Consider the following 12411-nt stretch of genomic DNA (forward strand, 5'->3'; position numbering starts at 1 on the left):
GCTCTACATAGGGCTACCCTTGAAAAGTATCTGGAAGCTTCACCTGGTCCAGAATGCAGCTGTGCGAGCTGTTTTTGGTGCCCCTAGAAGGGCACATGTAACACCGCTGCTGCACGAGCTGCATTGGGTACCAGTTTGCTTCCAAGTCCAATTCAAGGTGTTGGTTATCTTTAAAGCCCTACATGGCATGGGGCCAGGTTACCTGAGGGACTGCCTCTTCCCCATTACATCAGCCCGTCCCACCCAATCGTGCAGAGAGGGCATGCTGCAGACCACGTCTCTAAGACAACTTCATTTGGCGGGGTCCAGGAAGCAGGCCTTCTCCGTAGTAGCTCCCGCCCTGTGGAACACGCTGCCCCTGGAGGTGAGATTGGCCCCATCGCTCCTGGCCTTTCGGAGGAGTCTGAAGACCTGGTTCTGCTGCCTCGCTTGGGGTGGAGAGGGGAATAGATCTACATGGGGATGGCTGCTATAGACCACTCCTCCCACACTTGGACTGTTTTAGATTCTTTCACCACTTGGACTTTTTATCTTTACTCTCATTTATATTATTTATTATTGTATTTTTATACTGTATATTTTATTATTGTTGTTTGAATTGATTATTGTAAACCGCCCAGAATCCCCCGATGGGAGGGGACAAATTAGATAAATAAACAAATAAATAAATAGCTCAAGGCGGGGAACATACCTAATACTCCTTCCTCCTCCTATTTTCCCCACAACAACCACCCTGTGAGTTGGGCTGAGAAAGAGGGACTGGCCCAAGGTCACCCAGCCAGCTTTCATGCTTGAGGCAGGACTAGAACAATCAGGCTCCTGGTTTCTAGCCTGGTACCTTAACCACTAGGCCAAACTGGCTCTCATTATATTTGATTTTTATACCAGCTTTGTAATTCTGGTATATAACCGGATACCTACATTTTGCAGAGTATGAAAATTATATGAATAAAATGCAACTAGTTTCAGAATGTGATTCTGTAACTGTTTAGGGGCATTTCCTTCCTTTGTCCCAAAAAAGCACATGGTTCTCAAGAACGTACAACTGTTTCCTGTACTCTTTTTGGTATATTTTAATATACATATGCCTGTAATATACATGCTGAAAAAGCACCATGTGTAAAGCCCTTACATCCCCACCCTAAATATCTGTGACATGGTTATATAATTAAAACTCCAAAGAAAACACTAAAATATCAGACCTTCAATTTCTACTTTTTTTTCTGAACCACAAGCTATTTAACTATAATTTTAAATCCACACCTAGCTATCACCTCAGAGGCAACTGCATATTATATGCAAATATGGGCACTGAACTCCTGACTTTTTCTTTGCATGAAAAACATCCCCAGGAATAGGTAGATGATGGAAGGGAGAAAAAAGCTACTCTCTACACTATTCTAAGAATCTGAAACCACTAAAGGAGGATGAAGGGCAAAGTTGGGGATGATTCTGAGGTCTTAAAAAAAGATCCCCTTCATGTATTATACTTTTGAATGGTTTTGTGATGGGAAAATAGAGCTACGCCATGGCCTCAGGTCTATCACTACATAACTGCCAACCCCACTGTTCCAAACGTTGAGCACAGAAGTCTGAAAGAACCACTTCAATGTGTGAACTTTGGTAAAGGATCTATCCTCAGACATTCATGCTCAATGCAAACTCCACAGCTGCTTTAATTACAAAATATATAGAACTTCATACACAACATAGCATTTGCTCCTTCTAGCTTCAAGGTGCACATGTAAATACTAGGACTGCCAAGTTTATGGACTTTGTTTCTCAATAATCCATTACTGCATACTCTTTCTCTGACCTGGAGCTACAAAAAGAGGGAGCAAGAGACTGAAGTAAAAGGGAAAACCAATACAGAAAGAACAGAATCAGCTAGTAATTTACTACAGGTAGTCCTAGCTTGCCAACTGATTGTTCAGTGACCATTCAAAGTTATGATGGCACTGAAAAAGGAGATTTACAACCAGTCCTCGAAATTGCAGTCATCACAGCATCCCCATTGTCACATGATTGCAATTTGGGCGCTTGGCAACTGGCGCACATTTATAACCATCGCAGTGTCCCATGGTCACATGATCGCTATTTGTGACCTTCAGAGCCAGCTTCCGACAAGCAAAATCAGTCAGGAAGCTGGCAGGAAGTCTCAAGTCATGCTTACGTGATGTTACATTTAACAACTGTGGGTGATTCACTTAACAGCCACAGCCAGAATTAATGTCATAATCAGTGTCGTCATGTGACATTTCACTTTACGACTGGGAGTTGCCGGTCCCAATTGCAGTCAGTAAGTCAGGACTACCTGTAGTAAGAACTCAAAGGCTAGACTCAAACTACATCGATAAAACTACTGGAGCCTTCAAGAAGTAGTATGTAAACTGACAGAGATAGAGACAAACAGAGACAGAGATATAAGCCTTCAAGTCTGTGTTGACTTCTGGTGACTGCTGGACTAGTCCCTGCAGTTTTCTTGTGGGCTGGCCTCAATTGTGTCATTTTTTAAATTATTATTCATTGCTTTTATTTTGTTTGATTTTGTACTAGTTTTAATCCTACAATAGCCACGTAGAGTTGCAATGTGAGTTGGGCAGCCATATAAATTGATTAAACAAACAAATAAAACTATTACTGGACCATCAGCCTTTCAGCCAGTTAATGGATGATGTTTAATGAAACTTGCACATCACAATATTTATTTAATTTCTGATACTCCCCCCTAGAGGAAGACCCACAGCGATGCAAAGAAGCAATAAACAACCCTATGTTAAAATGATCTATCGTAAGCCAAGATGATAAGACATTAACGTTACAGTGTTTAGCTGTACAAAATTCATACCAAATTTAGTCTTGTGACCTGAACATGCTACCTTCCAAATGTCTAAATGAAAAAGCATTATCTCAAATTGTTCTTTGAAACTAGATAGCACAAGGATCAGGAAAAAAACCCTTCAAAAGAATATTACTACCAAAAAGTCATTATCCTAATCACCACACTTCAATTTATAGTTGGGATTACAAAACTGACTTGTGCCTTCCAACTGGGCTGAACTACAGTTCTCATAACAACCAAGCTGGAGTACATAGATCCAGACAGCATTTTCTTTGCCTGCACAAGAGTAAAATTCTCCATGTGCTGCTTAATCATTGTCCCAGTTGTGTGCCTTCAAATGAATATGACAAAATTCTCATTTAAATGTGGACATGAGGAGTGTGGCTAGGGGATAAGTCCTTTCCCTCTGCAAACATGGTCCCCACGATTTCCAGGATAACTTCTGAAAAAAGCTTAGGTCTCTTCATTTATGAGAATCCAGGCACAGCTTATCCTGACTTCTCTGCCAGCATGCACTTGCAAGTAGACCTTCAAAATAGGCCTGGTACATGTGGATCTGGCAAACGTGCTTATGTCATGCCACTGTTGGTTACTGAGAGTTTCAGGCAGCTGTATCAGAGTCCAAAAATACAAATCTTATCACCTTTATCTACTGCTGAAATAGCTTTCAATTTTTTTTGTTCCATCACTGAATGCTCAATGCCCTCCAATGTAATAGTTTTATTTGATCAGAAATAAATGGTTAAAAAGATAATAGCTTCTTAAACCAGCTTTAATCGCTATTTTACTTTAGGATTGTTGTACATTGGTTAGGGTTAGGATTGATTCAGTATGAAAGCTAAGCCATACTGCTCCTCTCCCACCCCACTCGATACACATTACTCAATCCTGTACTATGGAATAGGCAATTTGTTAATGTTTGTTTAATTCTCTTGCTCATTTTTCCAGTGTTAAGCTGCTTCAGTCCATTTCCACATCAAACTACAGTTTTGTGCTCATTTCTTGTATGAAATGTATTTTTTACTAAGATCTTCCCTAATGTGTATATATTTGGAAGTACCATTTCCTCATGTAAATATTGTTTTGCAGTTTTTCTGAACTATAACATACTATTTCCATCAATACCTGTGAGTACCTTTATCTAATACATACACATTATGTCTACCCCATTTAATTCAAGAACTGTACAGCAAAACGTTTGAAGTATAGGTGCATTCTAATCTGTATATTGATTGCATTACATTTCTCCCCAACCCCCTCTATATTATGTTATTTTTACTGAAACAAACTGATTACAGAATAAAGCTGATCAATAGCAAAGGAAGGAAAGGCGTGCTTTGGATGAGTCAAACCACCCCAAGGAAAAAGTTATAAATTAGATTATACCAAGAAGCTTAGTCTATAAACAAATTAAAAATGCAATTCACCTTCATCTGTTTAAACTACAATTCCTAACTATTATATTTGTTAACAACGTATTTTTTTGATTTTATGAATACAATCTTAAAAAGTACACAAGTGTTGGTACTCTATTTCTAAAGAACTTTAAAGTGGCAATTAAGTAATATCAGTTTTCCCTAAATAGTACTCTTCAGATTTATGGGGCTACAATTCCATGACACCTCACCAAGACCCTGTAGTCAAATAAATAAACAAACATTATTTATTTATTTATTTATTTATTTATTTATATCTATCTATCTATCGATCTATCTATCTAATTTATCCCCGCCTATCTCCTCCCATTGGAGGCCTCTGGGCAGTTTACAACAATCGATTAAAACCATCACAATAATACAAAAAGTAAAATACACTAAAAAATACTATAAATAGAAATAAAGAATAAAGAATAAAAAATCTGAATTGGACACAGCTACCTTATACCATTAAAAAGCAGGAGGGAAAGCGGACTAACTGAATCAAAGAAAAGAACAAGAAAATCAAACCCAGGATAAACATTTCATGATTTGGAACATTAATTATATCATGTAAGGCCGACTGTTCATGTTGGGCTTGATTCCAGGTAAGTGAATGCAGTATTTGTGCCAAGTGCTCTGACAGATGTTGTAAAAATTAAATACAATTTAGAGATGCACATTCAGAATTTCCAATCAACAGAATCCATCTTAGTGCCAGAAATACAAGAACATCTCTACCAGCTTTAAAAACACTATGAATCCTTGAAAGGTGAGGTGATGAAAAGGAAACACTCTTAAACTGCAAGAACACTAGAGTCTCTTTCTCTTTTATTAACCCATGTACCATTCCTTGCCCAAGTTGGATTTTAACATTCAGATGAGACTGAAAAGCAGTTTGATTGTTTACATAGTTGGTGATGGATAGAAGAAAAGTGGCCAGAACCAATCGTGTTCACTGAAAAATTATGGTCCTTAGCCACTACACACATGCATAGAGGGCTTCTGTTCTAATCTTTTTTTTTTTTAAGGAAACTTTGGAGTAAGTGGTAGTAAGGAATATTTTCTATGTAGTAAAGTTCTGTTTTCATGAAGCAGAACAGAACTGCCATGAATTCATAGGGCCCTGATAAAGCCATCTAAGCAAGGAGTGTTTCAATACTTGAAACTTCAAGCCTTTTCAATTAAACAAAATGTGTTTACCAATATTTTCATGAGCTATAACTTACGTGGGACTGCAGGGAGGAGTTGAGAGAAATATATTCAGTGAAAGAGGGAAACAAAAGAAGATAGCAATAATAAAATTTACATTGCAAAGATGCTCTTGAGTTGAGTTCAGCTCTTGATGACTGCATCCATGCAGCTTTCGTTGCAGTGGTTTTTCCCGGATTTGTTTACAACTTTCCAGTCAATGCCATTAAATTTATAGGATTAATTAGAAAATAAAAATCACAAATCAGGTAGTGAATATTTAGTGTGGCACCTCACTGAAAAAGCTATTATGTTTATATTGGCAATCAAACAACATGTCTAAATACCATCAAGGATTTTGTTTTAATCTTGGCAATCCTACCCTGAGAACATGAGTTAACATTATACTTAAGGACAACCAGATCATTTGGTTCCTTTGTCATTTACTTTTTCTGTTCAAGAGTTGAAGATAGGAATTTAAATACTTGTTTGAAAATTTAAGGAAAGAAAAACAAGGTACTGAACAAAACTTTTCATCATAATAACATTCACTGCTCTCTGGAAGGCAAATGATTCCTAAAATAATGCCAAAAATCATACCTGTGATTTTGCTAAAACAAGCACAATAGCTAATCTTCCTGTCCCAGTGTTCCCCAAACAACATGAAGGTATTCCACAAGCTGGTCCTAAGATACTTTTTGTGGGGTTTGGATTCACAGTTTCACCACCCTAAAAAGTATCTTTATTTTTAAATAAGACACGTTGAAAGATATCGGAGATTCACATAGAAAAAATTGGGGGGGGAAAGGGTTTTAAGTGAAAGAGATATAATGTTTAATTACCTTTTCCTTCATACTTACTTCTGTGAAAGAGAATTTTCTACACTCTTGCAACCATGGCCAAATTTTGAAACAGGCTAAATGTTATACCTATAAGATTTTCTCCAGATACTGAAGAAATATGCCATCATATATAATCTCATACATCCTGTTAAGATTTATAACTGATGTATCATACGTAAGAACACAAGCAGTGCCCTGCTGGATGGGACCCCTGGCCCATCTGGGCCAGCTGTCTATTCTCACAGCAGCCAACCAACTGCACAAGGAAGCCCTCTAGTCTCCCAGCAGATGGCCTTCAGAGGCAGTCACACTCCCATCAAGGCTAATAAACACTGAACCCCATGGCTTCCATGAATTGGTCCAACCCTTTTTTGAAGCCAGCCAAGCTGATAGCCAACACCACATCTTGTGAAAGTGAATTCCAAAGCTGAATTAAGCTTTGTGTATTTTTTTTTCCTTTTTTCTGTCCTGATTCTTCCAGGATTCAATGTCATTGGGTGACCTCTGGTTTTAGTATTTTGGGAAGAAGAAAATAGCTTCTCCTTGTCCATGTTACCCACACCACGCATAATTTTGTATGCCTCAATTATGTCCTCTCTCATCCTGTTCCTTTCTAGACTAACCAGCCCCAAATATTGCAACCGTTCCTCATAGGGAAGCTGCTCCAGCCTCTTGATCATCTTAGCTGCCCTCCTCTGAACCTTCTCTAGCTCTTTTATAGCCTTTTTGAGGTGCAGTGGCCAGAAATGCACAGAATATTCCAGATGCAGTTGCACCACTGATGTATAAGGGTCTTATGATATTGACCTATTTTCAGTACAGTTTCTTATCCTTTATATGCTGTTGCCCTTTTTTTACAGCAGATGCACACTGTACTGACATCTTGACTGAACTGTTTACCATTACTCCAAGATCTTTTTCCTCATCACTCACTGCTAGCTCTGAGCCCATTAGTTTGTAAAATGTTGTATGGGAACACAAAGAGTATGTTTTGTTTCAATATTTTTTGTCCTTCTTTAAAGGAACATTCATGGATCTTCCACATACAGTATAATATATATTTATATTGTTTGATGATCCACGGTCTTGCATAGTTTACTAAACACTGCTCTAGGAAGTTTGACAAGCACCTATCTTCGTGAAAGAATGTGTATAAAAATAACAATAGTGGAAACTATTGGAATACCTTCCTCCAAAACCAAAAACTGAGCAAGGCATTAGGTGTATCACTCAAATCTGTCCATAGAAGGGAATCCCAACATATCTGAAATCCATTTCACACACTGGCAAACCACAATCAAAGCCACCTGCTAGGTGTATACCTAAGACAGGTAGGTGAAAACACTACAGTCAATAGACAGCCAGTTTGGTCTAGTGGTTAAGGTGCTGGGCTAGAAACCAGAAGTCTGTGAGTTCTAGTCCTGCCTTAGGCAAGAAAGCCAGCTGGGTGACCTTGGGCCAGTCACTTTCTCTCAGCCCAACTCGGTGCAAGGACTAGCCTCCTCAAGGTGCACCCCAGGCAACATGACTTGTCACAGCTAAATAGTCTACACATTTGGCTGCTGGACCTCACAAGGATTTCCCAGCAAGAAAAAGCAGCATGAACACCGAACTGCTATGCCATATGATTAAAAAAAAAAAAAACTACAGTCAATACATTCCATTTTATGCTCTCTTAACATCACAACAGTAATTACCAAATAATTATATTAAAGTCTTCAAAATGTTTTTTCTGTTTTCTTGATTCCATTTTATCTGACCAACATAGGTTATGAGCATATTTATCTATGGGCAAACATGCATTTTAATTTAGTGTTATATCAGTTTTGACAAAGTAATCTGCCTTGCCTATGGCACCATTACGGTAAATCTCAAGTCAACAGTAAAAAACAAACAGTAACCTCGGCAATTACAAAAGGCCAACTTGGTTTTAGAAAATACTGCTGACTTCCCAGGTCTTTGATATATTTGTAGAAGCATAACGTTTTTTACAATCCTCCTTTATTAGTAAGCAATCCTTTCAACCACACGAATGAAGTTTTGAAAACCAAATGAAGTATAGCATATAACTCCCATAATTCTCTTATAAGCAGGAGAACAAGCAATTTTGAGAATGTAATCTGGGTTAATGTTAATGCCTTTTCAGTGGATGGCTATAAACTCCAAACCCAGGGTGAAAGAACAGAAGGTAGTTAATTGTAGAGAAGTGAAGGGTGGAGAGAGGCACACTATCCCCAAACCAAGAAAGACTATAATAATATTGAGACATGGGAGATTTTTCTTTTAACCAAAGAAAGCATACCATTTAAAAGGATTTTATGCTGCAACCTCTCTTTGGCAAGTCTAAACAATAGCTTTTTATTTTAAGGGGGTTAAGCGCATTCTGGAGAGGGAAGCCATTCTGTCGTTTGCATTAAGGCAGCAGATGAAGTTCCAAAGAACTTCAAAAGAAAAAGGGGAAATGCTGGATTCACAAATCATGTTGAACTAGAACTGACAATGTGATTTGCTCAGTAAATCATAATTGGCTGAGCATGCGTAATATGCTAAGCAAAACCATGATTTAGAAACACAATGCACTAAACAGAAGAACCTCTCAAACAACATTGTGGCTTCACGTGACATGCTAATCCCAGATGAGAACTGCTCAATAGACTTTCAAGAAACAACAGCATCTTTTTATCCCTATACAAGTTTAATAATAAAGTCAACTATGAAACTTCACGAGTAAAAGATATTTACTTTTAAATGGAATCCTAAACTATCCTTTTTCTCCCGCAATTATTCCCACCTTGGATCTTCCTTTGCTTCTGTCCCTAGGTTTCCTAATCTCAGCTTTACCCATTCTCTTTTACAACCTCACGAGCCATATGTCACTATTAATACTTTTACTAAGACAGAGCAAGGGAAATTTATATCAGTTTAAAATTAGATTGTTAGATTACTCAATCTATCACAGCTGTTAAATAAATCCACTGTTATGCATATAATTATATATTTCACATTTAGTAATCTTACAAGATTTTTGTATTTCACTGGGGAAAAAAATCATGTTTCATATATCAATCTAGAATTTTATATCCATGCCTTTGTGTGAAATGCCTCCCATAGAAACTAACATATGGAAATTATTTATAGCATACTTACATATATTTCACTGTGATCAAAGCGTTGTCTGAGATTGCCGATAAACGTTTCCTCAGAAAGGGGCTCCAGAAGCACCATATCTCCAACCCCAATCATATTGTCAAGAAGAGATGTCTTCACCTCCATTTTTGCCATTTTTCTCTACTACAGAAAAAAAGCAAAAGGGGGAGATTAACATTTAATATAACATTCAGATTACCACAATGGAAGAATGAAGACCTACAATGGTTATTTCTAGCACACAAGAAAACAGGAAAAAAGCATTTGGAAAAAGATCATTCATAGTAGGAATAAGAATAAGAATAATACACAGAACAGAAACGCTCAAGCGGATAGCTTTCAAGGTCAGAAAGCAACTGTTTCCACTGCCTGCTTTTACTATATGGAAATTATGAAAAAGCTGTTAGGAAAGTTCAAAGCACCATTCAAATTTGGATTTCCTTGCTTCTATAAGTTCTTATTTGCAAGAATTGCAGTAGGTCTCATAAGGAAAGTCAGCCTAACAACAACTAGCTTTGAAGAACTGAGTCAGGACCCCTGAAATAACGGAATAACATTTATACAAATGTTATTTACGGAATAACATTTATACAACTTGCTGACAAGTTCAAACTCTACATAGCATCTTATAAACTGCAGATCTATACCCATGACAATTATTTTCTTGAAGACTATATGCCTATAGCGCAAGCACTGACTGGCAAGTTCAGAACTATCTGTGAAATTCTGTCTTGGTGCACATAGTGCTTTTTTGGCCCCTCATTTTATGGTTGCAAGTACAATTCAGTAAGATAGTGAGATAGTAAAGGCAATAATTAGAAGAATTCAATCCAGGATTGTAAATGAATTCCTAAACATTCCTCGCTTTCTTTGACCATATCTGGCTACATTCTTCATTTGTAACCCATACCTTTCAAGTGTTTCTAGCCATTTGATTAATATGATCAACTAATGTTTTACAAACCTGCTATAATGTACCACTAATAATAATTAAAAATATTTATTGAATGATAAACAAGAACCACAAAAAGGAATAAATCAATCTTCTATCAGTATTAGTGCTCAGTGTTTAGGGAGTACTATTGTACTGGCTAAACCTATAATCTTACCCAGAAAGGGTAAATTAAGAAGGGATCTTAATTTCAGAAAAGACTGCATACATTAACTCACAGTAAAAACAACTTTTGAGTATATATTGTTGAACTTTAAATATGAATTTAATCTGTCCTGAGGAACTAAACTTTTTCAGGAAAAGAAAACACCACATAACTTAAGTTAATCTTGCTCATAGAAATCAATAGTATGTCATCTAAACTTGAAAAAAAAGACTTATTTTTCTGAGGAATACAATTCTAGTACATTCACTTGTGGCTTACATACTTAGCTCCTCAGGTTTTACCATTCTAAATCACAATCTACCTACCTAAACGTATCATTGTTAAAGAATTTGGAGAGTAGCTTTAGCCAAACGTAGCTTCCTTTCTTATGCTAACATTATTCAATTACAAATCTAAGATAAATGCATCAAACAATATCTAAAGCACAAACAGACAAGCTTATGAGTCAAACTGTCTGGAGCTCTGCCTATGGCAATATGCATATAAGAGGATAAGAACAGCACTCGTGGGTTAGATCAAAAGTCTACCTCAATGAAGCATTGTTCTCTCTGTTGTGGCCAACCAGATACTATCTAAATGTCCACAAGCTGACCTAAGGACAACAGAATTCTCCACTCTTGCTCCCATCAACAGGTATACTGACATACTGCCTCTACAGAAGTGGGCACTACTGAGATCCAAAGCAGGAAAAGTGCCTGAAACACATGTGGTCACACTCATTGTGGCAGCAGGCAATGCCTTGAAGAACCTGGGCAGCTTTCTATCTTTGCCACCTTGTTGCTGCCCCTGTAACTCAAACATGGATTCTCCTGAGATGGAATGTTTTGCACATTCCTGTACTTCCCTCTTAAATTTCTCTAACTTACCTTCAGAGTGATTCACCTAGATGCCATCAACCTATTTTGTGTCAACAAGTTCTGTAGTTTAATTGGCCCGTGTATAAAGAATTATTTCTTTGTCCTAAATCTCAGATTCATTAAGATTGAATGACTCAGGCTTTAGAATTATAAGCAAGCGGATAAATTGCTTTCTACTTGTTATTTTCCCTGTGTGATGCATAATACTGTAATGGTATCCTTCCCAAACATCTCTAATGGGTTTCCTTTACTCATAACCCTTTGGCTGGACAGAAAAACATATGGCAGGGGTTACTTCCTGTACCTTGATTCCTCCTAAAACAATGAATTTCAATGACCCCACCCCACAAATAAAAATAAACAAACAAAATGCTGTGGTCAGTGGTTGATTTCGATAGATGGCTAGAACCACAGGTTTGTCATATCTCAAAAGTCCCAACGGGCTTGCTACACCCTTTGCCAGTTGTTACAGTTACACACATACAATCTGTGAAACCTGCACATGCTGTAGGCCTTCAAAGCTGCAGCCCCATCTGAACTTGCTCCCTGTCCAGGCAGAATGGTGCAAATTATGACAACAATCCAGCTTTGGAGATGCACACATCTGGCTTGCACACACAGAGATGGTTCACTGCGAGGCCAGGACAAAAAAATAAATGTTTTGAGAGAAAAGCCCTCCACAGGAGCAGTTCTAGTTTCTCTCCCAGGACACTGCAGCTCTGGGGAGGGAGTTACAAGGCGACTGAGCTACAAAGGTAAAATAAAGGTGTAGATCAATGGTCATCTTCCACTGGACCCTCACTGGTGACCGGCACGAGCACGCAAGTTGCCTTTCTACTGCTGCCTGCCCTTTCCTGAAGGACCAGTATCATCCTGTTGGTGCTTTTCTATTGTCGTGGTAAAACCACACATGGGCACTTGGCACAGACCCACTGAGATCTGAGCCAGAGCAGGTGCTGTGCAGTGCAAGAGGAAAGCACGCAAGAAACAACCAGGCAA

General features: G+C 38.0%; 1 protein-coding gene across 3 annotated transcripts in view; it reads right to left on the reverse strand.

The window, feature by feature from the left end:
• Positions 1–12411, reverse strand: part of MYO1B (myosin IB) — a 139229-nt gene that overhangs the window by 107534 nt on the left and 19284 nt on the right. For all 3 annotated transcript variants that reach the window (XM_063318054.1, XM_063318053.1, XM_063318052.1), the window contains exon 2: positions 9438–9581. In XM_063318054.1, the coding sequence (XP_063174124.1) occupies positions 9438–9572 (135 nt within the window). In that variant the 5' untranslated portion in view covers positions 9573–9581. The remainder of the gene's footprint in view (positions 1–9437; positions 9582–12411) is intronic.

The sequence above is a fragment of the Candoia aspera genome, chromosome 1, assembly GCF_035149785.1.
Source record: "Candoia aspera isolate rCanAsp1 chromosome 1, rCanAsp1.hap2, whole genome shotgun sequence".
Taxonomy (NCBI): Eukaryota; Metazoa; Chordata; class Lepidosauria; order Squamata; family Boidae; genus Candoia; species Candoia aspera.